Genomic DNA, 27,130 nt, shown 5'->3' on the forward strand with positions numbered 1-27,130 from the left:
AACTCCCAAACTATCAAATAAAGATATGCAAGAGACTAGACAACTATGCAAAGGTGAAATAATGTAATAAGAAGTAATATAAGAAACATAAAATATATTTCATATTTGAATTAAGGGTCATAGCAGATGAAATAAAGGGCTTACAGAAGAAGTGGTATTTTAATGAGTTTATGAAAAGGAAAGCATGCACTGTTTGAGGTGTTGGGGAGAGAGTACTCCACTTCAAAAACAGTGCCCTGTCAGAGGATCTGATTTAGTAGATAGAACAGATGGCCTTTCATGTCCCTTTCAGCAATCCATCTATGATCATATGAATCAGTCCAAGATGGTAAATAGACAAAAATTAAAAACAAAAAAATAAGATCCATATTGGTCAGAAATTTGAGCACCAAAATATACAGCTGGTTTGAACTAAGTCAGTGTCTGAATCAATATTTCTACTACCAAGAACATTACAGTGATTAGCTGAATGGTGTTTGTAAGGTCATGTTATGTCCTCTTTCTCTGGTTGTGCTAGTTCACCATCACAAAGAAAATAATTCACTTAATGGGAAGAAAAAGGAATAAACTTTTATATAGCGCCTACTACTAGCCATGCACTGTGCTAAGTGTCTTACAAATATTATCTCATTTCATTATATCAGTTAAAATTGCTCCTTTATTAAGTTTTTTTTTTGTCTACATGATACTAAATAAATATTTTGTACTATTTCCTCATTGAACTGATTTGGCTTAATTGACCAAGTACAACATAGTTTTGCTAGGTCTTTGATACAACCTTTGCTATAAGAAATTTAAATAATAAAACTTAAATAAATGACATTTATGTTTTAAAATAAAACTTCTACATCTTTAAAGCCAGCATTAAGAAAAATAAAGCCACAGTCTTGGAGAATAAACATATAGTTGTTTAACAAAAATAGCCCCTTAGAATAAATAAAATCAGGGATGGATCTTGATCCTGTGGTGGGGGAGAGAAGGGAAAGAGTAGAATCACTTGGATTTATGTGTTAGAAAAAAATAATTTATATCCTAGAGTTTACAAAGCTTCTTCCTGTATCCATCAATTAGAAAGGAAATATGACCAAATGGGAGTGATATCAACAGAAACAAACAGGAGATATGTGCTGTCAATCAAGTTCTCAGCCTCGCTCAAGGGAGTACTGTTGTAAGCTGTGTGCTTACAACACCTCTGCTGTACAATATGAATACAATTTCACTATCAGAGATGACAAAGATTGGGAATACAGAGATCGGTAGGAAGTGATATGATTTGATTAATACTTTGCAAAGCACATTTGCTTACTAGGATTTTTTTTTTTTGGTATATATAGGATGTCCCCAAAATCTTAGAGCATTTTTAGGCTATTAAAGTTTTAAAAAGCCATTAAATCTCACAACTGAACTAAGACTTTTGGGACATTCATACAAATATGCAAGAAATTCCACATTGGGTCTGAACAGACATCCTAACAGACCAGCATTCTTTCTCTGAAGATGTTGCTAACGTATAGAAAACTATATCAAGTGGGAAGATTTATATGAAGTGAGGCAGAGTAAGGAAATCAGAACCACAGGAACAAAATATATGTAAATACTAATACAGCAATGAAATGCTTTGTTTTGAAGATTACTCATGCTTAGATCTGAGTGATGGGGCGGTCAGGTAGCACAGCAAGTAAGAGCACCAGCTCCAGTGTCGGGATGACCTGGGGATCGAATCCCGGGCTCAGACACTTAGCACCCACCCAGAAACACCTGGCCGTGTAACCTTGAGCAAGTTACTTAACCCCAATTGCTTAGGGGCGGCCAGGTGGCTCAGCAAGTAAGAGCACCGGCTCCAGTGTAGGGATGACCTGGGGACCAAATCCAGGCTCAGATACTTAGCACCACACCCAGAAATAACTGGCCATGTAACCTTGAGCAAGTTACTTAACCCCGATTGCTTAAAAAAAAAAGATATGAGTGATATATGAGATACACACATATAAAAAGGGAGAGAAACACACACTGTTGTGAAAACCTCTTCCTCCTGGATGTTCTCTTCTCTTGGTATCTGTAACACAGCACCCTCCTGGTTCTCCTTCTAAACCTCATTTGCTGGATTACCAACTTTTTCCTATTAACCCCCTGTCATTCCCTCATTTGTGTCAGGGCATTAATCAAGGTCCATTTTTCCTCTATATACTTGGCCATCTCTTCATTTCCCATAGATACAAATATTACTTTTATGTGGCTGACTTCCAAATGTATATATCTAGTCCTAACAACTGCCTAACTCTCTCCTGGACAGGACTGCTATTTGAATGGGCTGTGGCCACTTTAAATTCAATAAATCCAAAATAAAAGCCACTGTATTCTTCCTCAAAAATCATACTCTTCCTAACTTCTTTATATCTATCCAGGACACCACCAACCTTCCATTGTCCACATTCATGAACTTGGAGTCTCCTTTGATTCTTCCCTCTCTCGTCCTCTTTCATCTTCCTCTCTCATCCCCCCATACTTATCCAAGTATACGAGTCTTACTGATTTGACTTCAACAATGTCTTTGGCCTCCCTCCCCTTCTTTCAATTCACTCGGCCCTTGTTCAAGTCATCATTATCTCTCACCCAGACAACAGTAAAAGAATCTTGATTGGTCTCTGTTTCCATTATCTCCTCTCTCCAATCACTCCTCCACACTGTTGCCAAATTGATATTCCTAAAATAGACCCAGGTCACTTCACTGCTCAAATATCAGAGATTCTGTATTGCCTTCTAAGATAACACACAAAATCCTCAGTCTGGCATCCAAAGCCCTCTCACAATACAACTCCAACTTACTTTTCTAGTCTGATTTCAGAATATTCCCTTTGACAATTTCTATTATGATCAAAATGATCTGCTATCTGTTCCCTGTCCATTTTATTCCACTGTTTGTTTCTGTTTATTTGCTATAGGTGGTCCTTCATGTCTGTAATGATGGCCCTCCTCACATTGACCTCATGCAATCACTAACTTCCTTCAAATCATACATAGCTCAGGTGCAACCACTTATGAAAGACCTTCCCAATCCCCCTTCTTCCTAGTACTGGCTTGGCTTCCTCTTGAAATTACTTTATATTCAGGCTTCGTATGTACTTTGTATTTACTTATCTGTAACACATGTTTTTTATTTCTCCCAGTAGAATGTAAATTCCTTGGAGCAGAAGCTATTTTATTTTTGCCTTTTTAGCCCTAGCACCTAGCACAGTGCCTTCTAGAGAACAGGCAATTAATAAATGCTTGTTGAATTGGACAGACACAAAAAGTGGAGGGAAAAGAGAAATACCAGAGTTAACTTTTTATTAGAGTTGAATTTCAAGTAGCTCGTGGGAGATCTTGTCAGATCTGTTCATCCTATATGCTCACACTCAGCAGCAGAACAAAGATAACTGACTCCCCAAATCAATAAAAGACTGGAGGAGGCACAACATATATCGACAGTTTTATCTACCTGGAGTTTAACAAATAAGATAAAGAGTTTAATTAACCATATACTTAGAATGGTAAGCCAGCTTTGAACTTGCTCTTATATGCTCAGTATGACAAGATAATTCAAAAAAACAAGCAAACCCATAAGTACTCATCTCACAAGGTCATTGCAAGTTTCAGACAAGTATGTAAAAGTGACTTTCAAACTTCAAAGTACTATGTAAATGTCAGTTATCATTGTTACCATTATTATAATTATCATTTACAGTAGGAGTTGAAGATACCATTACCTCTAATATGTCATCCTTCATTACGGAAAGCTCACTGCTATTCCTGGCCACAAAGTCATACTTGGATTTGGCATATTTCTTGGGAGGGGCTTTGAGTAGGTCATAATTCCTGAAACAAAAGAAAAAAATTACTGCTGGATGTTAAAATTAAAAAAGGTCCATCAAAAAGAAAAGATCTGGGGAGTTCTCAATTGAATACCAGATTTCTTGAGGTTAAATGCTACAACTAATCTAGGTTGCAACTTATTCATCTCTGTTTTCTACCTTCTTTAGCTCTGGTTCTTTAGCATATAGGTAAATGTTCATTAGCATCTTTAACAAAGAATGGATAACAGAAAAGAAACTAAAAATCAAAGCAATCAAATTTTCTGCTTAATGCTTGCTATCAATTGAAAAGCTAAAGCTGATTTCTAATGGACTGTTTTAAATTGTCTGTGGATTCCACTTATTCAAGCTATGCCACCAAGTTATCCACAAGGTCTGTGAAAAGATTTATATATAAAGGAAACAAGAGGCCAACCCAACTTGCTGTGTCATGAAAATAACACTGAGTAGGTAAATATCTTGAAATAGGGAAAGTACTGATTTTTTTTTTTAATGGGGACTTCCAGCATTCAACTTAGTTGCAAGAGATCTTGTAATAAGATTGCCTTTCATCATTTCAAGGCAGCTTAGAAATGTGCCAAATATCCCTTCCCCCCTCCTATTCCCATAGGGACTAAAAGAAGGGAAAGGAAAGAAACTGCATCGTGAATGGGGAAGAAAAAGCTGAGCTACTAGAGGAAATAGAAATCAAAATGAAGAAAATACTGTAAGGGTAAGATCTTTTCAGAAGAAAACTCCAAAAGAAAAAGAAACTACAGCTAGAACTCAAGAAAAGAGAACAGAATGGCCATTTAAAAAATTCCTAAGAGTGTTTGGAAGATCTAAAAAAATGAGGATAATTTAAAGAGAAAATGTATAGCTCCCAAAGAAAAAAATTAAAGAAAATATTCTATGGTGTAATGGTGGTGGGAATTTGAAGATCTTCCCTGCCCCTTAAGAAGCCTAGGGGAACTTGAAGAATTTCCCTGCTTTGAAAATATATTCATCCCCCAATAGGTTGAATGTAATCACATGGAGCCTGTAATGGGAGGAATTTGCTGAAGTGTGGAGCAGAGTTCACAGGAAGCTGGGAGTGAGAGCAAGCTAGAGAGGTGGGAGGAGAGGATGCTTCTAAAGTGAGTAAATATTGGTCTCCTGTTGGTTTGTAGGAGGGCTAGAGGATGCTGTGGCAATCTGTGCTGTTGTGGTTTATTAACTTCTTTGCTACCATGATGGAATGAGCTTACTGGTTTGGGGATTCAGTTTTCTGGTGTTTGAATAAATGTTTTACTTTTGTCTTCTATATGGAAAGTCTGTTATATTTTGTGATTGAGCACCATGCAGGTATATTTATAGTGACCGTGGGCACTGTGACTATTGCATTGGTGTTACATATGGCAGAACAGAATTTGGACATAATGAAAAAAAGAAGCCTGGAGGAAAAAACTAAAAAATTCCAATACAGGAAACAATACAGGAAATATTAAAGTAAAACTAAAATACAATAAGATATAACAAACATATGAGGGCTCTAGAACTAAAAATATTAGATTTGGAATTTGGTCTTCAGAGGGATAATCTAAGAATCAGCCTACTTTCTAAAATTATCAATTATAAAGATGGAACTAATCTATACTGGTTGAGGGAACTTCCTGATGGGCAAGTTCCCTATCTTCTTGAAATCACAGACCTATTCCCTATCCATTCAATTACCAATGTTACAGTTTGGATGAATTTTAAATTTTAAGTGATTTTTGAAAAGTAACAACCAAATTTCATTTAATTCAACAAAAAGATCAAAGTAATAAAAACATTTAGTCAGATCAGGATTATTATTACTAATAGCTGACATTTAGCTACATTTAGTTTTTTATTGGTTGCTCAGGATGCTGCACAGTTTTCTCAGATTCCAGCAAAGCATTTGACAAAGTCTCTCTGGCCATTATAGTGAAAAGATGGTTAGAAGTAGAGTAAATGATAACAGAAGCAGGATGAGTTCAAGTGGGTTGAATGGATGGAATTTTAATAGTTTTATGTTAACTTGCAGAGAGGTTTATGACGGAGTATCCCAGAGGTGTGTTCTGGGTCATTTGCTCTTTAATATCATTATGAATGACAGAGATAAATGCAGAGAATAGCAGAGATGGAATGCTTATCAAACATACAGGCAGTACAAAACTAAAATGATGGATGACAAAATCAAGATTCAAAAAGTTCTTGATAGACAAGGACACTTGGGCCAAACTCACAAAGATGGCATGTAACAGGGTAGATAAAGAGTCTTATACTTGTGGGTGTTTTTAGAAAAATTCTACTTCAAAAGTGTAAGATAGAGCAGATATGGCCAAAAAGATCTGGGGGGTTTTAGTGGTCTACCAGTTCCATACAGGTTAACAACAAGATGGAACTGTATACTGAGCATTAGGTCAGGAATATCTGGGTTCAAATCTTGCCTCAGGCATTACTTGTGTGATCCTGGGCAAGTCATCTAACCTCTCTCTGTCTCAGTTTCCTCATCTGTAAAAATGGAATTAATAATAATGTTATTATTAATATAGTTATATTTTATATTAATATAATTATTAATATAAACGCATCTATCTCTCAGGGTTGTGAGGATCAAATGAGATCATATTACTAAAGCATTTTGCAAATCTTATTTATATTATATATATAATATGTTATATAAATTATATAAACATATATGTATATATTATATTATATAAATACATATGTTATATAAATGCTAGCTATTACTTTTATCAGTCCCATGGAAATTATGTAACATACTTAAGGTTACACAGCTACATAGTCAACCACTTTGATGAAAGTTGGGCAGAGAAAATGGGTTAAATAAAATAGCATTATTACCCCTATTTCATTTATATACGCTTCCTTCTCTAGTCCCTCCATTGCTCATCTCTCCTCCTTTATAGCACCCTTCTCCTACTCTGGAATCTAATTATTTTAGTTAACCAGCTGCGGATCACATTGTAAACAAAGGGTGAAATAAATGCTAGACATTCTCTGGGAAGTTTTCTGACTGTGACTGGAAAACAAAAACTTCTATAGCAGCATTCTTCAAGGCCAGGTTAAGCCTTCAACCTGCCTCAGAGAAATAATTAAGTGTTCTGTAGGGCCATATCACCAGCTGTATTAACACTGACCATATTTGTCAACTAGAAAATAACAATTGGAAATATGTTTAGTTCTATCCTGAACTTCATATAAAAATCTATAATGCATTAGAACATGTAATTTCAATTTCTCATTTGGAACAAGAATAATGAGCTTGATATTTATGCTCAATGTGAAAGTCAAGGAAATTGAATCAGCAGTTTATAAACAACTCCAAAATTATTCCCCAGATTCTAAATAATTATTCAAATGTCAAGGTGCAAACTGCGACAAAGTAAATTCACTGAGCAGCGAGTAGATTTTGTATGGTATCTGCACTTCACTCTTAGCACATAATTAAAATTCTATGGCATTACAATAATTGTTATCAAGATGCTAAATGTCTCTTTGAACTTTAAACAAGAGAAGATCTTTCAGAGATCTTTGAATTTCTACAACATAAATGCTGGGGGATGGTTATGGGAGTTCCTTGATCAATTCAATGGGGTATATAAGGTGGTAATTCTATATCTGGGGCTTTGAGAGAATTTCCCCAATAAAGGGTGAGATTATACAAGAACTGGGTGAGATTATACAAGAATTGGGTGAGAAGACTAAAGACACTTGGGAGGGTGTGGGGTTGATCAAGAAGGTTCCTTAAAGTAAAGAGACCTTGGGACTTCTGATTCCATCTTCCTATGGAAGGTATAAATATGCTCTCAGCACTTCCTGGAGGACAGCATTCTCAAGGATTATGAATGAAATGATTGACTTGGACTCCTGTAGAACAGATCATTGTAGATGGGGCCAATTCTTCCTCCTGGACTATAAAAGAGACTCTTCATTATCTGCATGGGACTTTTTTGTCCTTTGGGGATATTTTTTCTTTTCTGAAGTACAGACTAAGAGTAAAACAGAGCTGGGAATGGCTTTGGAGTTTAGAGGTAGGGAATCTGTTCTTCCCATGAGCTGCTGCTATTGTCTGCCTTGGCACATATGCAAATGTCAGCAGTATGTGCTCTTGGCCACCTGGGCCAAGACGAGAATGCCTAGAACCTGTTTCTGGCTGTCTAACCTCAGAGTGACAATGGTATATTCCCTCTGCCAAGAGAGAGCAGCTGTAGGAAAGGGAACCCTCTGTTATAAATAGTTCCTGAAACCCAGATTTCTGGAAGTGTCTAATTTTCCTAAAACCTAGCTTTCTGGAGAGAGGAGGGTTTCTGGGCAATTTAATTCCCCAAATTCAATCTTCTAGTAAGAAAACGTCTATTTCCTAGGTGGCAGAGGTAGGTAAGGAGAAATCACCTCTTTGTCAAGCCCAAGTTAGAAAGTTAGGGGTTCCAGGTTTTCAGGGTTTCACTGAGAGAAGAGGGGTTCTTGAGCAATGACAGCCTCTTAGAGAGAGAAGATTGGCCACATGGTTCCTGGATATGGAAGAACTGAAAGGAGTTTTAAGCAATAATATGGGGTTTGGAGGGGGAAGGAAGATTTGAATTTTATCATCCATCATTACCATAATTTATTTGAACAGTAAAGACCAAATGGTTGAGGGGTTACCTCTCTAGCCACATCTAAGTTCATTTTCTTCATGATGAGGACATCTTTTAGGGAATTACCTAAAAGGCATACAGGCTGCCTTCCTGTATGTGTTCCTGGAGGAGTAGGTGAGAGTTTCAAAAATTGCTTGTCTACAAGTCCAAACTCTGTTTCCCTTCTGAGGGGTAGGGCCATAAAGCCTTAAGCCTATTTGGGCTTTCTTTGTCTTTTCTTTTTATTGGGGGGGGGAGGGGAGGAGGACCAAATGGAACTTACCAAACTGTTAAAAGATTGCTCTTACAGCAAGCTAAAGTTTGTTTCCTTTCCCAACAGAATCTACATTTCCGGGGATTGTTGAGAATGGAGGACGCTTCAGGGAAGGTAGAATTCATCAGAAAGATAAAAGTGTAGTAATATTTATGGACTATTTTGAGTCCTTTATGTATTATCTACATCTTTCATTGGATTCAATAGATGCCTTATAAATTGTATTGTTGCACTGAGTGGTTGTATTGGATCTGGGAACCCATTAATTGATCTCTGCTTCTGTGGGACCAGTCCTTCCTGTCTCTAATGTGCTTCTTTCCTACCTCTGCTTCTCAGAAGGCCCTGTTTATGAAAAGACTTATGCAATACTTGTACCTGAATCCCTCTCTAACCACCCCATGCCTCCAGCTCCTATTACCCGACCTCCCTAAATGATCTTGTTTTATTTTGTACATAGACTGTATATTTCTTACTGATGTTCACATTGTCTCTTCTCATAGAATGAAAGCTCCCTGAGGGCAAGGGCTGTTTCATTTTCATCTTTGAATCCCTAGAGCCTTATAGGTGCCTGGTACCTGGCAGATAAACTTAATGAATGCTTTTTGATTGATTGATCTAATGAGACCTACATGTGTAAGCTACACTTGAGCTATAAATTGAGACCTCCCAGAAGCAAGTCCAAAGGAGACAAGAAAAAAAGAGTAAATTTTGGGGGCCATCCCTGAGTTGGAGCCCATGTCACAGGAGCCAGAGCCTGTGATGCTGGGCTATAGGCTAAATTCACAATTTTTTCTGTCATTATACACCAGAAAACCTTTCCAAAAGGACCTTCTACTGAGTTACCAGATACAAATGCTAGGAAGGTAATTAATCACTAATGTTGCAATTTTTTAAATCTATGAAAAACTGTCATGGAAATGATGACTCTGAAATGCTGACCATAGTTAAGAGTAATGGAGAGAGATTCCAAGGAGCTAAACTGCATCACTGAACTTTAGCACTCACAAAGTGTATTTAGCCTAGATATCTATCTAGCTATTTGCTAGTAGAGAGCAGTGTAGCATAGCAAATGGACTTGGAGTCCACAAAACAAATTCAAATGCTTCTTCCATTGCTTATTAGCTGCACGACAATGGACAAATAACTTCTCTGAGTATTTCCACATTTATAAAATGGGAATAAATACTTATAATACTGAGGCTCAAATGAGATTATATAAGGAAAATGCTTTATAAACTTTAAAGTGCTACATGAAATCAGCTATCATTGTTACCACATTTGGATAACTGTTTAACTTTACTAAAGTAACAGAAAAAAAGATTGCTTAAACTGAATAATTTTTAAAAACCACAAAATAGAGAAAGACATACACAGATCATATCAAAAAATGTGTTTTCCTTAAGTCACATGTGTATGTACATATATGTACCTCACACAAATATACTTCATGCTATCCCACAGTGAGTTACTATATTCGTCTCTTGATTGATAGGCTATTGATGTGCTTACATTTTAGTGACTCGTTTATTTAATGCCTATTATGTTTTAGGCACTGGGAATACAAAGAGAAAAACTGAAGTCTCTACGCCTAAGGAGCTTATCCAAGGAAGTCAACATGTTCATATAAAGGCAAATACAAAAATAAATACAAAAATAAAAGGGAAAGGAACCAAATCAGGAAAGGTTTCATATAGAAGATGGCACTTGAGTTGAGCCTTAAGGAAAACTAGGGACACCAAGAGGCAGATGTGAGGATGAGCATATTCCAGTCTTGAAGGGAAGCCTGTACAAAGGTAGAGAGATGGGAGACAGGTTCTGTGTATGAGAAACAGGGAGAGAGTCAGTTAGGTTAGACTAGGGTGTACATAAAAGAGACTAAAATTTAATAACATTGGAAAGTCAAATTGGGGCCAATTGAGGGAGGGTTTTAAATGCCAAATAAATGGGTTAAGACTTTATACTAGAGTTTTTGTTTTGGACATGTTTATTTTGATATGCATATAGAGAATGCGGTTTGAAAGGTTTAATAGGTATTTAAAGATAGGAGATTAATGCTCAGAAGACAAACTAGAGAAGGACATATAGATCTAGAAGTCACCTGCATAACAATGATAATTTACTTCATGGGAGATGATATGGTCACCAAGAGAATATATAAAAAAGCAGACAATCCAGGACCAAGACTTTGCATGTAGGCACGGTTAACAGAACATGATATGGATGATGAATCAGCAAAGGTATCTGAAAACAAATGGTCAGGTACTTGGAGGAGAACCAAGAAAGAAGGTTGTTATGAAAATTTAGAATGGATAGTGTTTCCAAAAAAAGAAGGTGGTCAACAGTGTCAAATACTACAGACAGGTCAAGAAGGATGAAGACTAAGAAGATATGGGGATGAAAAATCATTGATTACTTTGGAAAGTGTAGTTTTAATTAACTGGCAAAGTCAGAATGCAGACTATTAATAAATGAAAGAGAGGAGAGAAAAGAGAGGCAAAATGTATAGGAAGCTCTTTTTTCCTGATCAATTATCTCAATCTTACCTCTATCACACAATCCTTGACCAAAAAAAAAAAAAAAACTAAAACAACACCCTTCCCAAAACACACACACACACACACACACACACAGTATGACAAATGCAACTACTTAAAATGCCTCTCAAACTCTCCCTCTTATATCAGTGGAAAATAAACCTTAAGGTTGAAAACTGGGCCATTAATAATTTCTACCTTACATATAGACAAACATTTTTGTTGAGATACAAAAAATTCATATAATCTCATTAAACTTGTAAAAATATTAGTCATTATATAAGTTATGAAAGATTTTGCAATTAAATTTGTAGGGGAAAAACCCCTGAAGAACATTTTATTCTAAATTCACAAAGTAGCAACATAATGGAAAAGAATGAGTTGAAAATGTGGGAGGGTAAAAGTACCTTTAAGTTTGACTGAACTCCAAGGTTTCGGTAGAGAATTACAAGGGAAAAGCTTGTACCATGGCCTCTCTAATCATATCTTTTTTTTTTTTTTTACCTCTAAGTGGGTATAAATCACTTAAGAAGCAGGGACCTTCTTGGCCATCCCACTATTCTACTTGACTACCTGCCCTTGATTTTCTTTCCTTCCCAAAATAGCAAGTATATGGGTACTATCAGTCAAAATCAATGCCTTTCTTCCCCTTCCTATTTTCCCTCCCTGCCTATGCTGGAAAATGTTTAACAAGGACAATATATGTGAAAAACAGATAAAGACTTATTTGGGATAGTAAAACGTTCAAGTAAAACAATTACATGTAGATAAAACGGTAATTATAAAAATTCTATCCCAATTCCATTGGTAAAGTTCTGTTCTTTCAACTTGACGAAACAAAAAGTACTAGAGAGACTTAATATTTTGAATTTTACTTAACTTATTGCTTCTAATAGAGGCAGTAGTTTAATGAAAGGCAAACTCATCAAAAGATAATTACACTAAATAAAAAGAATGGAATTACATAATTCCCACCCTCCCTACCCCCCAACCATCAATGCCAGTTCTTCAAAGGAATGATCAACCCTTAAATAGTGAGGGACAACAACCTGGGATTTCATGACCTGTGATTTCACTTAAACCCTGATGCGGAAATTCCCTCTATCAAAGCACATCAGCACTGTCTGTGCAACTTTAGTAACGATAATTATTAATAATAATTGGAACTGGCTGTTATATAGTTGGTCTATTAGTACTGTGCTATAAGAAATGACCAATAGCATTTACAGAGTACTTTAAAGTTTGCAAAACATCTTAAAAATATCTCATTTGATCTTGATAATAACTCTGGGAAACTGGTACTATTATTATTGTTATTGTGTATGAGGCAATTGGAATTAAGTGACTTGCCCAAGGTCACACATAAGTGTCAAGTGTCTGAGGCTGGATTTGAACTCAGGTCCTCTTGACTCCAGGGCTGGTGCTCTATCCATTGTGAGACCTAGCTGCCTCAGCATCTACTACTATTATCTCCATTTTACAGGTGATAAAACTAAAGCTGACAGTAACTTTCACAGTGTTACACAGCTAGTTGGTGTCTGAGGCTAGATTTGAATTCATGTCTTCCTGATCCCAGGTCCAAAGCTCTTATCTAATGAGGCACCTAGTTATCTAACAAGTTCTCAGAGCATTGAGAGGTCATGTGATTTGCCCAGGATCACAAAGCCAGTATATATCTTAATAGATTGACATTTGTAGAAGCAGAGATTATATCACCTCAGTTGGCAAAAAAAAAAAAAAATGGAGACAGGCACAAATTTTCAGTGGTAGTCACTGAACGTTACCTATCTACATGGTGGCTATAAGTCTGCTTAAAAGCAAGGGCAGCTTCCCCTTGATCCGGCAGAGGCCCTCTTTTGTAAGCTGTATTATTGAATGTGTACCCATCAGGTGGAGGATGTTCTGGTACACTAGAATGCTGAAAGATAAAGAGATAGAAAAATGAGAAATGGTTACAAAATTATTCTTTCATATAAATGCAATGTCAATATAAAAGTGCCCATAAGCAGGGTATATTGGTAAACATTTAACAACTAGCTGTCCAGGGGGAGGAAATGTATGCACAAAACATTTTTAAGTTTAATCTACATTATTAATTGTAACTAATAATTAAATTTAATTTAATCTGCATCATTTCCTTAAGACTAGGCAATAAGCAAAATAATAAATCAAGCCTTGATCTATATAGCATTTCTTAATGCTTAAGGTATAAATGCTTATACTGAACATCTAACAATCAGCTGGCGCTGGCTTAATCTGACTCTAACACACCCCTGTCCAGAAAGGTATTTATTTAATTATAGTACCATTTTCACTTTTCAGGTTACGGATGGTTACTTTAGCTAATGATGAAACATTGGGACTGCATTTTTATCATAGGTGTGCTTCAAATATGTAATCAATATAAATGTAAAATCTTTATTCTAACCTGGGGATTCTTAACTTTTTTTATGTCACAGACCTCTCTGACAGTCTGGTGAAGCCTATGGATTACTGTTGTCTGTTGCCTGTATTCAGGATTGAAGGATATGCTCAATTTTAGCTAGATGTTAGTGAAAATAGAGATGTAATTTTTTTTTCTCATCCAAGCTCATGAACCCCCCCCTCAAACGGCCTGGGATCACAGGTTATGAAAGTCTGCTCTATATGATGAAGAACAAATTTTCCCATCAGGGTTTCAGAATAGTATGCAATATATAGACAATTTTTATAGAATAAGATGAGTTAACAAAATCATAAACCTTTTCTTTGAATTCCCACAGTTATAAAAAGAGCAAACCCAGACAAAGATGTTTAAACTAAGTGAAAGTATGACCTATAAGCCATTTTTTCATGATCAAAGCCAGTTCTATGGAGGAATTAGTTCTACTGTTCCTAGTTAAGCTAGCCATAATAGGAGCAGGGAGGGGGACTATGCTTGGGATCAGGGCTGGCTTTGCTTTATGGGAAGATGAAAGATGCTAAATATTTAGTGAAATTTCAAGAGCTTATGAAAAGACCTCTTGCAAAGCAATCAAAGATATCTAACATAATGACCTGGCCTTGATCCTGGAAGATCTCAAACTACTCATTCTTGCAGACAATTCATATATATATATATATAAAATGAAACTATTATTCACAATATGACATTAATAACCTAATTCAAATTAATTCACTCATTCCATATAAGAAAAGAGGGCACATGCTGACAGTAGGGGATGCATTACAGTTAAAATTTTATTGTGTAAGACTGAGGAGGGATGCTGCCATGAAACATGTAATGAGGGACCTCCTTATGAAGCCTTGAGAACTTGATGGGAGTACCACAAAAGCAATGGGAATGACAGGCGAGTGGGAGGTATCAGGAGGAAGAAAGGAAATAGAGTAACACTAAGGACAAACTTTAATGATAAAAATTATGCAATCCCTGGCCAAAGGAATTGTGCAAGCAACCTAGCACACCCAGGATGGCCTACTAACACAGGTTCTTTGATCTGTTTTTCCAAAGGAAAGACAGCTTCCAAGAGGTCCACAATATGATTTTAATTAAACATATATGTCATTCACTAGTTTAGGGGAAAAGACAGCACCCTGAGTGTGGAGAAAATATAAGCAGAGAAACACAGAGAGTACAGGGATCCAACAGACAGGGTTCCAACTGTCTGAATAAAGTAATACAACCAGCTACATGCACCCCCAGACCAGAAGAGCACCAACATCTGAGTAATTGGGGGGCTCTTAACAAATGGCCACTCAGAGTCCCATTCAGAGAATCAATAGGTCCTTCTCATGAGTGAGCCCCCAAAGCAAAATCTCACCTCAGAACATATATACACTTTGGGTTAATAGGTTCCGAGTCAGAAGGCATCACAACCCTTGTAACTCAATGCCCAAATAAGCTCAGTACCAAAAGGTGTGAAAGCCTTCCTACAAGCAAGCCTTCTCCTAAGCAAGCTCCTCCTTAGGTAAGCTCCTCCCCCAATGAGCTCTGTGTGACTCAGGATATATCACAGCTGTGATTGAAATACCTGTGTACCTTTAGACCTGGGAACACGGCTCCTGTTCCAAGGGAAAAGGGGACACATGTGATCATATAGGCCTAAACATGAACAGGGGAAATCTTCAAATTCCATTAACATTGCAAGAGTACAAAAGTAGTAGCAATAATGTGTAAATCTGTCACTCTCCTCTGCTCATTACTCATAATGCTAAAACACAAAGTCACAGGGATGCCTTAGGACCCACAGTAAAAAAAAAAAAAAGGTTGTCCTGTATTCAGTTACTATAGCAAAGGGATGAGAGGTCTTGTCAAGGAATTAACACATCCACTAAATATCTGAAATCACTTTTACTTGACCTACTTTTCTAACAAAATTTCAAGGCATGGAATCTCCTAAAAATGTTGTTAGCAGTGTTTTCTTTTTTTATTATTTTTCAGCCAATTATAATTTTGAAGAAGCATTTGTTACCATAGTAACACTAGTGGATGCTGGTGTCCTTCCTGAGGGTGCAGGTGACCGCTATAGATAATCATAACTGCCCTTTCTTCCCCACTCCCTTTGTTTCTGGAGATGTAACAAGCCACACCCTGCCACATATAATTAGCTCATGTTTTAGTCTAGGAGCAATTTAATGGCATCTCAGGTCCATGTCTGCCTTCTCTCCCACTTTATGGAGTTTATATTAAATTAGGATCCAACCACAGTAATTATTAGGGTAAAAGTAATCCTTTTCATCCATGACATGAAAAATAGTTTACATGATCAAAATATTTTCAGATAAGTCATTATAGTATGAATTTTCCTATGTGAGGAAACATGCTTTTGAAATCACAAGACCTAGAATTTGTCTGTATGACCTTAGGAAAGTTGTTACCTGTCTGGATCTCAGTTCCTTCATCTGTGAAATGAAGGAGTTAAATTAGATCATGCTTTTTTCTAACTCTTCTAAATCTGTGACTCTACGATAATTCCTCATTTAAAATTATGATCATTCAGTGGGAACACTTAATTTATTCACTGGAATCATCAAATATGATACTGTCTTTAAATTTAGGATTTAAAAAAACTTACACAAAAACTAAATTTTAAAGACTTACAAAGCAAGAAAATGTTTGCTGAAAGCAGTAATCAATGAACAAGTTTTTATAAAGGATTTTCTATGTACCAAGTACTATACTAGGTACAAGAGAATGAACAATAATAGAAAAAAAAAAAACAGTCCTGTCCTCAAGGAGCTTACTTTCTACATATTCAAAATGAATATAAATAAAAACGTACAAGATGCACAAAGAGTAGATGGATCTTAACCCTGGAAATGAGGGCACTAGTAAATAGGAAGATTGGACAAGGTCTCCTACAGAAGGAAGCACTGCAGCTGAATACTGAAGAAAGCCAGGGATCCCAGGATGAGATGGCAAAGAAGAACACTTCAGGAATGAGAGAAACTAGTACAAAGGCATGAAGACGGAAGATGAAGTGAGTCAGCATGGAGAGACTGTAAAATACGTGGAAGGGGTGAGGGGAAGGGAACAAGCAAATGCCTACTGTGTTCCAGGCACTGTTAAGCACTCTATAAATATTATATCATCTGATCCTCACAATAATCCTGTGAGGTCGATACTATGGGCCTCATTTAACAGATGAGAAAACTAAGTCAGTCAGAAGTTGTGACTTGCCTAGGGTCACTTACTGAGGGTAGCATGTGTAAGAAGACTAGCGTGGTTGGAAGGAGCTAAATTACAGAAGGCATTAATTGCCAAACCGATTGTAAAGGTAATAGGGGGTCACTGGAGTTTTTTTTAAAGGAGATGGTGATGTGGTCAAAACTGTGCTTTGGAACAAAGTGAACCCAATGAAAAAGTTACTGTGTGAGTTCAGATGAGATGATGAGAGTCCTGAAATAGGATGGTAGCTGTGTGCAAGGAGAAGAGGGGATGTATGCAACAGATGTGGTGGAGTTAGAAATCCCAAGAATTGGGCATCTGAATGTATATGAGGGATGAGAGTGTGGATGTAAGGGTGACACAGAGGCTGCAAACATGGGTATCTAGGAGGATAGTGCTGCCCTCACTGATAATGGGGAAATCTGGAGAAGGAAGAGGTTTGGGATGAAATGAGTTCTCTTTTGGAGATTTTGAGATTGAAATGCCTATAGGACATCTACTTCGAAATGTGCAAAAGACAATTGGTGATGAAGGACTAGAGCTCAGGAGAGAGATTAGAACAGGATTCATTGATCAGAGGATTATCAGCAAGGCTATGATAAGGGAATCCATGGGACCTGATAAGATCTGAAGTGAGTCTGTAAAGGAAGAAAAAAGGGTATATTGACAGAACCTTGGGGTGTATCCACAATTAGTGGGCATGACATGACTGAAGATCCATGCTTGATCATATTTATTTCTAGAAAAACTCTTTTTCAGGGCAGGTAGGTGTCACAATGAATAGAGCACCGGCCCTGGAGTCAGAAGGACCTGAGTCCAAACTTGGCCTCAGACACTTAACACTTATTAGCCATTTGACCTTGGGCAAGTCATTTAACCCTAATTTCCCTACCTTCCCCCCTGCAAAAAGAAAAACTGTTTTCCAAGAGAAAAGAATTTCATAGGAATGGTATTTAAGCCATAGTATAGAAATAAGAAAGGATATATATGTTTCCTAACTGATCCCCTACTACTGTAATCTTACTATTACTTAATATGGGGGAAAAAAGACATCTGATTAGATTTACCTCTTCACTAACCATCACTAGCCACCTTTGGCTATGTTGTATACCTGGACAGTCTACCAGCACCATGCTAGGAAGTTGAATTGCTGCCATCTGAATTGTCTTAGGAAGATTCTGAAGATCACCTGGCAGGATAAGGTACCAGACACTGAAGTCCTTTCTCTAACTAAACTGCCAAGCATTTAAACTCCGCTCCAGAGAGCACAATTCTGATAGGTTGGCCACATTATTAGATGCAAAACATATGCTTGTCAAAACGACCATTTTATGGAGAATTCACACAGGGCAAGCGTGCACATAGTGATCAGAAGAAGCGATACAAGGACACTCTCAAGGTCTCTATTGAGAACTTCGGAATTGACTGTGTGACAGAGGAGACAATGGCACAGGACAACTGCTCAATGCAAATGCAGGATACTCAAATTTAGAGAATCCACTCCAAAGGTTCATATGAACTATTTGTGCCTGGCCTGTGGTGGAGCATTCCGAGCTCGTATTGGTCTGATCAGCCACAGTTGGATACACTGAAACTTGACCCTAGCATAGTGATGTCATTTTGGTCCTCTTTGGGAAGGAAGGACAACAACCAACCAACCAATGGCTGGAATTTAGAAATTTTTGTCTGCTAAGTGTCAACAGAAATGAAAAGAATGGAACAGATATACTACTGACAGTCACATTTCTAATTTGTTTTCTTCTAAAGGAAGTATGATAGGCTTATTTTTTAAAGCCATTTGAATTTGCTGCACTCTATTCCATTTTGTTGATGGCTATAGAACTGCTCTACAAGACAACAGACAACAGAAACTTAATTTAGACATATGTTCCTATTTAAAGATAATACAACCAGATGTGAATTACTATCTACTCCTAACTCATTCATCTGGGTATTTTAGAGTGCATTCTGAATATCCACAGGACTAAAAACAATTATATTTCAACATTTATTGAAAGAATTAAGTAGTACTTAAATTGACTACTAATTATCTACTTTTTGTTCTTTGGGTAATAGGGAAATCAAAGGAAAGAATGTGAGGTATGCCTTTTGTTCCAGTTTGACCTCATTCACCTTATCTAGATCTTCAAGCTTGTCACTCAACAAAAGGTGGTGATTCAGTTCAAACCAGTGGTCACTTTGTTATTCTAACAAGTCAGAGGAGGTCATGGAAAAGCAATCTTAACAGAAAATACAGGAATAAGGGGAAACATCATACTACCCAAGCCATCCCTTTGAACTATTCCTGAAACCAGTACTATTATTAGTGTTACTATTAGTGTTGGTAGTGAGCACATAACAGACCTGAGGCAAGGACAAGGGGTCTAGAGTCAACAAATATAAGATATTAATACAAAATGTATTTAATATGATGGAACTTTATGTGATTTGTAAAAGACACCAAATAATTTCTTCTCCCAAAGTAAACATTTCTGAATAAAATGATGGTACCAAATTTTACTAATATTAAGATCCACTGAAGCAAATTAAATGCTATTGGTACCATATTTAGGAATTTCTATGTAGCTTATAAACTTATAACCATTGCTAACTAAAGTTTCTCTCCCTGCCCCCACCCCACTACTGGCCATACAATATGATTCTACATTCTTTATCCCAACACTCCTGCTTTTTCTCTTTTTTCTTAAATTCCCTCAGTCACACATCTCATCTTTTAACTTAGACTTCTAGACCAGAGTTTTAACTCAGGGTCCATGGAACTTGTTTGTTTGTGTTTTTTTAATGTTTTTAAAACAATTTTTCAAATTTTAGTGTTTTAAATAATTGTTCAATAATTGTTTTCTTTTGGAATATATATTCCAAAATACATCCTATATACTTATTTTTACATGTTTAAAAACATTATTCTGATAAGAGGTTGACAGGCTTCACCAAACCACCAAAGAGGGCCATGACACAAAAAATGTTAAAAACCCCCATTCTAGACATTACAGAATCTCTACATGACTGGGGACAAGTCTGAAAAACTGCAAGATTCATTGTGCCCCTTAGTTTTTCCACATTTATGTACATGCTTCTACACATTTATGTAACTCCCTCTTGTTTCCCAGCCATACTTTCTCTCTATTCATCTCTACCTTGCCAATTTCCATAGCTGCCATATTCGACAGGGGCAGATAAAGTAGGAAATGAATTGATACATGCTTTCTGGTGTGACAAACTGTTTCCCATCTCACTGTATGTCTTCCTGTTTCATTTAACTCATAATTCAGGTACAATCTCTGTAGTCTAAGTAAAATGATATCCCTGTTCTCTCCTTCTCCACCTTTTTTTTTTGCCTTTTTTTTTTTTGGAGGGGGGAAGGCAAGGCAATTGGAGTTGTTACTTGCCCAAGGTCACAGGGTTAGTTTTTTGTGTTAAGTGTCTGAGATTTGAACTCAGGTCCTCCTGACTCCAGGGCTGATGTTCCATTCACTGCACCACCTAGCTGCCCCTTCTCCACATTTCTAAACTCCTTGCCATCATCCTTCATTCATTCCTCCTTTATTCCAGGTTCTAATCAAGAGGTAACCCTTCTCTTTACCAGGGGCAACTCTTTTACATGAAATCTAGTTCCTATCCCCTCCCATTTCCACTCCCATGGTCACCTCTTCACGTTCTTCAAGCTCTCGCTATATTTTGACTCATTCCCTGATGCCTACAAATACTCTTGATTCTCTCCTATCCTTGAATAACTGTTTTATTGTTTCTATTCAGTTGTTCAGTTGATGCCAACTCAACATGACCTCGTGAACTTCATCCATGGGGTTTTCTTGGCAAAGAGACTAGAGTGGTTTGCCATTTCCTTCTCCAACGTGTTCCCATTTTACAGATGAGGAACTGAGGCAAATAGGGGTTAAGTGACTTGTCCAGCTAGCAAGTGTCTGAGGTCACATTTGAACTGCGATCTTCTGGATTCCAGGCCTGGTGCTCTATCCACTGCACTGTCTACCTGTCCTAAATAATCTTCACTGTACCCTAACAATTCCTCAAGCCTTCATGCTATATCTCGCTACCCTTTCATAGACAAAAAACAGAAAAGGGTTACATATGTTCATTGCCTGTTGAGTGCCTTCCACCTCTCTCCCTTCTTCAACTCTTTGTAATCTGGCTTCTCACCTTATCACTTTATTGAAACTATTCTGAGGTTTCTAGGTTACTAGGGATCTGAGGTTACTAGAGATCTCCTAACTATAAAATATGATGGTCTTTTCTCAAATTTAGACTGTTTGCAACACATGAAACTGTCGGTTAACTTCTTTTTCTGAATAATCTCCCCTTTCTGGGTTTTTGTTAACACTGACCTCTCTCTATTTTCCTCTTCCTGTCTGACTGTTTCTTCCCAGTCTACTTAATTGGTTCATCATCCACATCATGCCTTCTTAACCTCAGGTGTAACCAAAGGCTCTGTCAACAGCCCTTCTGGCCTTCTCTTTCTCTTTCAATTCAATACATGTAAAATAACTAATTTTCTTCTCTCAAAAATGCACCCTGTGTCTGGCTTTCCCAGTTCTGTGCTATTATTGCCTGTTTCCATCCTTTCCCTCACCCAAGTTCATATCCTCAGTATTATTCCTGACTCTTCACTCCTTCTCTCACCACACACACCCAATCAGTTGCCAAATCTTGTTTCTACCTCCACAACATCCCTCATGAGTGTCTCCTCTCTACTCACCCACCCAACACCTTCCTTGAGGCTCTTAAAGTTTTTGTTTGGATTGTGACAACAGCTTCCAAATTGGTCTCCCTGCTTCATGTCTCTTTCCCTCAGTTCATTCTCCACACAATCGCTCAAATGATTTCCCTAAAGCACAGATATGACTAGGTAACTTCCCTTCTCAACAAGCCCCAGATTGCTTCTAGTGTCAAACAGAAACTCTTGTGTTTGGTTTGTAAAGCTCTTCACAGCCTAGTCCTGACTCTCACCTCTGTAGACAGTCTTTTCATTTCTTGTTTACGCTGATGTTCTGCGACATTTGCCACGGATTCAGCCAACTGATAAAGGTCTTGGTCCATTGGTGCTCCCATGAAATTCAGCATAGGAGGCTCCCAACCATTTCGGAACCGTGGCACATAGGGAGGAATAAACTGTTCTTTGGGCCACTCTGCTCTAAATGACAGAAATGAGACATGCAAACATTACATTGAAGATAATTTTTATCATATGTATACAAAGTATCTCCAGGGCACAATATTTTCCCTTATCCCTCCTCCCAAAATTAATGCCATAAAACACATTCATAGTATATTAAATAGCTACATAGTGATGTACTTGGAAATAAACACAAGTAAATGGCATAATATGAGAAAAAGTTTTCTATTACATTGTCTTAAAATAACGAATTTCATTTCGTTTTTAACTCCAGTTTCTGATGATAACTTCAGGCTTTTATTAAAAAAAAACTGATATTAAGGATTACAATTTGATATATTTTTAGAGTACTGCACAAAACTTCAATATCTGATATACTTTCATGGTAATATAAAGGGTAATCATATTCTAACATTTGAATTACCTTCAATGAAAGGACACATATCCCAAAATACTCGTAAGGTTTATATCTTTTAAATTATGCAGGCTGCTAAAATGAATCAAGATGATTATATGTCAACATATAAACCACAAAAATTTTAATCAGGAAAAAGTCACAGAATATATTTGCAATTATAATCTGTACCTATTTATTCCCAAGCAGTTCAGAAAAAGAATGACCATTCTTTAGCTATAAGGGAATTTTTCACTCATGAATCATAGAAATAAACATGACAGTAACAGTATTTCTATTTTTTTTACTGTCATTTTTTTCTTCTCTCATATATGATTTAAGCTTTTAACTTGGATTACCATTTTAAATTATGTTCTATTTACTCCAATATTTCTGTGAGTTTTCTTTATGATTCGTAAATATTCGAATAGTTTCCTCATCCATTGCCTAAGGCAGTCCGGGGGTCAGGTGGGGTTGGAGGTTTGGTCTGCATAGGTCAATGTGATTTGCTTATGACTCTGTTTTGAGGCTTTGAAGTGTTTGTATATCTTGTGCTGCTTTGCCTTTTCCTGTGTTTACACAATCCAGATGCTATGCTACTTGATTTTCCTGTCCCATTTGGTTGAGCCTTAATATTTACCTAACTATAGAGCTTAATTCTTATTGCACAATGCCCTGGTGCTATAAACCTATTGATGTATTTATATTGACTCAAGTTACTTATCTAAAAAGTCTTCTGCCTAGAATTCACTTGTTGGGTCACTTCAGTCAAGGGCTATTGGTCTTAAAAGGTACATAGGCATCTCTGGGTTGGTTAAAGTTCTGATAACATCTATCAACTGCATATCTTAGAATCTGAGAATTCTGAGCCCCAGGGGTGACTACATGGGAGAGGTAGCACTTTCTAGGATTTATCATCTGCCCAATAAATAGCTTATATTATCTGTTGGTCACCAGTGTGGCAATACATTCCTTGGCTCAGTACTGAGACCTGAGACATGTATCTTCCACTTCCCAATATATTTTATACAATTATGATCTGAAATAATCAAACGGCTTTTTCTTAGGCATATATAATACATATATATCCTTTTTGTGTGACTGAAGTCATGGAATTTCTCATTTTGTCTGGAACTCAAAGCAAAGAATGACACAGACTGAACTAGTTTTGTTAACTTTAGGTCTAATAAATCTAATAAGGTTAATTTAGGGGAAAAAAAAGATCTGTTAAGCATTGCTCTTAGGTCTATTAAATCTGTCATAACTCAGTTATCTAAGAAACATTTAAATTTGCCGTCCTTTGCAGCTGGAACTCTCAACATCTTTGCCTCCTAGCTTCTCTTTCAAGTCTCAACTAAAGTCCTAACTTCTGTAAGAAGCCTTTCTCAATCCCCCATAGTGACAGTGCCAACTCTCTGTTAATTATCTGTATATAACTTGTTCATCTGTAGTTGTTTGCAAATTCTCTCCCCATTAAACTGTGAGCTCTTTAAGAATAGGGACTGCCTCTTATTACTTTTCTTTTTATTTCTAGCACCAAGTCCAGCACATAGTAAATGCTAGTTCACTGACATAATAATCTTCTTGTTAAAGAGATTGGCATGATGCAATATATAAAGAGACTAGATCTATGATTTCATGAGCATAGGGAACTCCTGAGAGAAGGAAATCCCTCTATTAATTCTAGTTGGCACCTTTCCTGTAACTTAGAGCTTTAGAGAGTTGTCTAGAACTCTGAAAGTGACTGTCCTGGGGTCATGCAACCAGTATATATCAGAGGCAGGACCTGAACCCAGATCTTCCTGACTCTGAGGCTGGTCCTTTAACCACTATATCATGTTGCCTCTCTATCCATAATGTCAGGTGCATTTCTAAAATCTCTAAACAGATCTACTAATCTAGAAAGTTTTGAAGTATGGACTCAGTGATGGACTGAGTCTGCTCTATTTTAGTCTGGCTAAGATGTAACATGGTACAGAGAAAAAAAACGTTGTATTGGGAGTATGAACCTGGGTATGAATGGCTGATGCTTTCTGGCTGTGTGATGGCAAGAACTTAAATTCTCACTTTCTTCATTAAAATAATAATGATAACAATACCTATAGCACTTAACTCAGGGTTTTTACAATCAAATGAGAATAATTTTCAAAAATACATTTAAAATCATTTGTTTTTTCCAATAAAGTTTGGGAACCTTAAAGTGTCTATATAAATGCCAAATATTATAATTAAGAGATATATCCCTAATACTTAGCCAATAGTGATGAATTCTTTTACAGACAAACAATAAGTGATGAATTCTTTGACAGACAAACAAAGAAATACAAAACTGAGTCCTGTGTAATCTTTGACTTCAGCATGGTGACAAGGGCAGAAAAAGGAAAACCTGTATTTTCTCCTTCTTACTCACAAGAACATCTTCTGTGAAAATCTAGGAAAATTATATCTTTTCAACATTCCCTTGATCTATCAATCAAGTAGCCTTTTCCAAAGAGGAAATGTGGTTAGTCTTGTACAGTCTGTTTTTGATGAAACCATGCAGGCTTTTTGGGAATAATTTCTATAAATTTGTCAGAAATCAAACTCAAGTTCATTGATCTATAGATTGCCAATTCCATTCACTTTCCTTTTTCCAAAAGGACTTTTACCTATCTCCAGTGCTGTAAGAACTCTTTCATTCTTCTTCAAACCTGAAATACTCTCCATTAATCCTTCAAAGACTCCTGACAGCAATCACTTTTGCCACTTCATTCAGTACTCTGGGAAGTAGTTTGTTTGAGGCTGGTGACTTGAACTCATCAAAGACAGCTAGGGTTCTTGTACTATCTCTCCCTGTGTAGCTTAAGTGTCAATTCCCTCTTCATCATTTTTGATCAGCCCCTTGTCAGTCTAAAGGTCATTCTTCTTGATAAAGAAAGCAGAAGTAAAAAATGAGGTATGCAGCTCTGCTTTTTCCCTCCCTTCAATTGTTACCACTGCATCTACCCCAAACTATGTTCCAATCCCTTCTCTGACCCTCTTTTCTTCCTCCACTTAGTCAAAAGTCACCATTAACAACAAGGACAAACTTTTTGTTGTCCTAGGAAATTTTGGCCGACTCACTTAACTGTATTAATTAGATCTACAGAAATCACCTTGCTTTACTTTGGTATTTGTCCTCTGCTATCCACCTTTGCTTCACTCTTCTGTACATGTCTTTTAAAATCAAGTTTGATTGATGAAAATGTGTGTGCATATCTGTCTCTTAAGGAAACCATCCCCTTTCTTCCTCAGAATTGTTTCTCTTAGTAGCATTGTTATTTCATTCTCGTAAACATCTCATATCTCCTAGGCTGACTTCTCCTAAGAATTTATGTCATGTCCTTTGATATCTGCTTTCTCAACATCTAGCACATATGTCAGACCCTTCCTGGTTTTTCTCTCCTTTTCAGTCACAAATTCTAAGAGGAAATGATCTCCTCTTCCCAAACTTCTCGTCATTTCTACTTCAGCAAACTACACCTATTTTTTGGTGGCAATCAGATTAAGCTGTTAGCTTCCCCATCTTTTGAACAATGAATCTGTTACTAAGATAAATAAAAAAATTTCTATATACTCTTCTCTGCGCATAGAACTCCAGCAGACATCCAAATAATTAAATATTCCCATGACTATTATATTAGGTCATGACGCTGAGCTCTTGATCTGTTTTTTGAAATACTAATCTACTTCCATTTTTTTTCTATCCAGTATCTACAGTAAACTCTGAAGACAATATTACTTATGTTTCTGTCTCCTTTGATCCTCACCAAAAGTGCATTCCCCCATGATTCTTCCTCTAGCTCCTTTATTTCTATAAAATGAGGTTAGCTAGATGGCCTCTAAGATTCTTTCTATTACTACTACTAGGTTCTGTGATCCTGTCACTTCCTGTTCTATGCCTTGCTTTTACTCTTTGAGCCTCAGTTTCCTTATCTGTAAAATGAAGGCTGGACTAGAAGGCCTCTACCAGTTCTAGATCTATTAGTCAATTAATCAATAAGGATTTATTAAGAGTTTACTATGTGCTGGTATCCTATATACATATATATTTATAAATATATATATACATGAAAATTATTTTCCTACTATATAATGCTACTCATTAACCTAAATCCCCCAATATACATACACATACTTCATATATCATATTCCTTTTGAGCAAAGTAAACCCTTTGAAGTTATATTCCAGTCAGGGGCTTTATCAAAGTTCAGTGTTGCATTTGAAGTCAAAATTTCCTTTTTGCATCTTTACTTCATCTTGCTTGTCACCTCTATAATGTGCATTTTCATACAAACACTTGAGATCTTTTTTTAATTGCTGATGCCTTTCTTGGATTTTTACTTTTGTCTCTTAATTTCCTAGTGTCTGTACCACTATTATTCTCCTTATATTATCACTACTCTCTATGTCTCTATGGCAGGTATCTTGGCAAATACACATATAGTTTTCTCCCATTCCATTTTTAACCTAAAGTGTTTTTAATTAGATTTCTAAGACTCTGGGCAAATGTATTGTTAACAGCCCATATTTGGTACATTCCATGCCTGGATAAGAGTTCCTTATTCATACATTTTAAGCCCTGGTCCAGAATCCCTTTATTTTCAGGCACCATTTTCATTCTTCAGATAATC

The 27,130-nt window shown here is 36.7% G+C and overlaps 1 protein-coding gene across 11 annotated transcripts in view; it reads right to left on the minus strand.

The window, feature by feature from the left end:
* The window catches only part of EPS8 (EGFR pathway substrate 8, signaling adaptor), a 258,356-nt gene that overhangs the window by 32,530 nt on the left and 198,696 nt on the right, over nucleotides 1–27,130 (minus strand). For 10 of the 11 annotated variants that reach the window (XM_069106138.1, XM_069106137.1, XM_069106135.1 and 7 more), the window contains 3 exons: nucleotides 21,918–22,101; nucleotides 13,069–13,202; nucleotides 3,747–3,855 (listed from right to left, as the gene is read on the minus strand). In XM_069106138.1, coding sequence (XP_068962239.1) covers nucleotides 3,747–3,855; nucleotides 13,069–13,202; nucleotides 21,918–22,101 — 427 coding nt within the window. The remainder of the gene's footprint in view (nucleotides 1–3,746; nucleotides 3,856–13,068; nucleotides 13,203–21,917; nucleotides 22,102–27,130) is intronic. The other variant, XM_069106139.1, reaches the window with a different exon arrangement.

This window comes from Petaurus breviceps, unplaced genomic scaffold (assembly GCF_028583685.1).
Source record: "Petaurus breviceps papuanus isolate PSGF00001 unplaced genomic scaffold, PetGlider_PUasm1.0 78, whole genome shotgun sequence".
In the NCBI taxonomy this organism is placed as follows: Eukaryota; Metazoa; Chordata; class Mammalia; order Diprotodontia; family Petauridae; genus Petaurus; species Petaurus breviceps.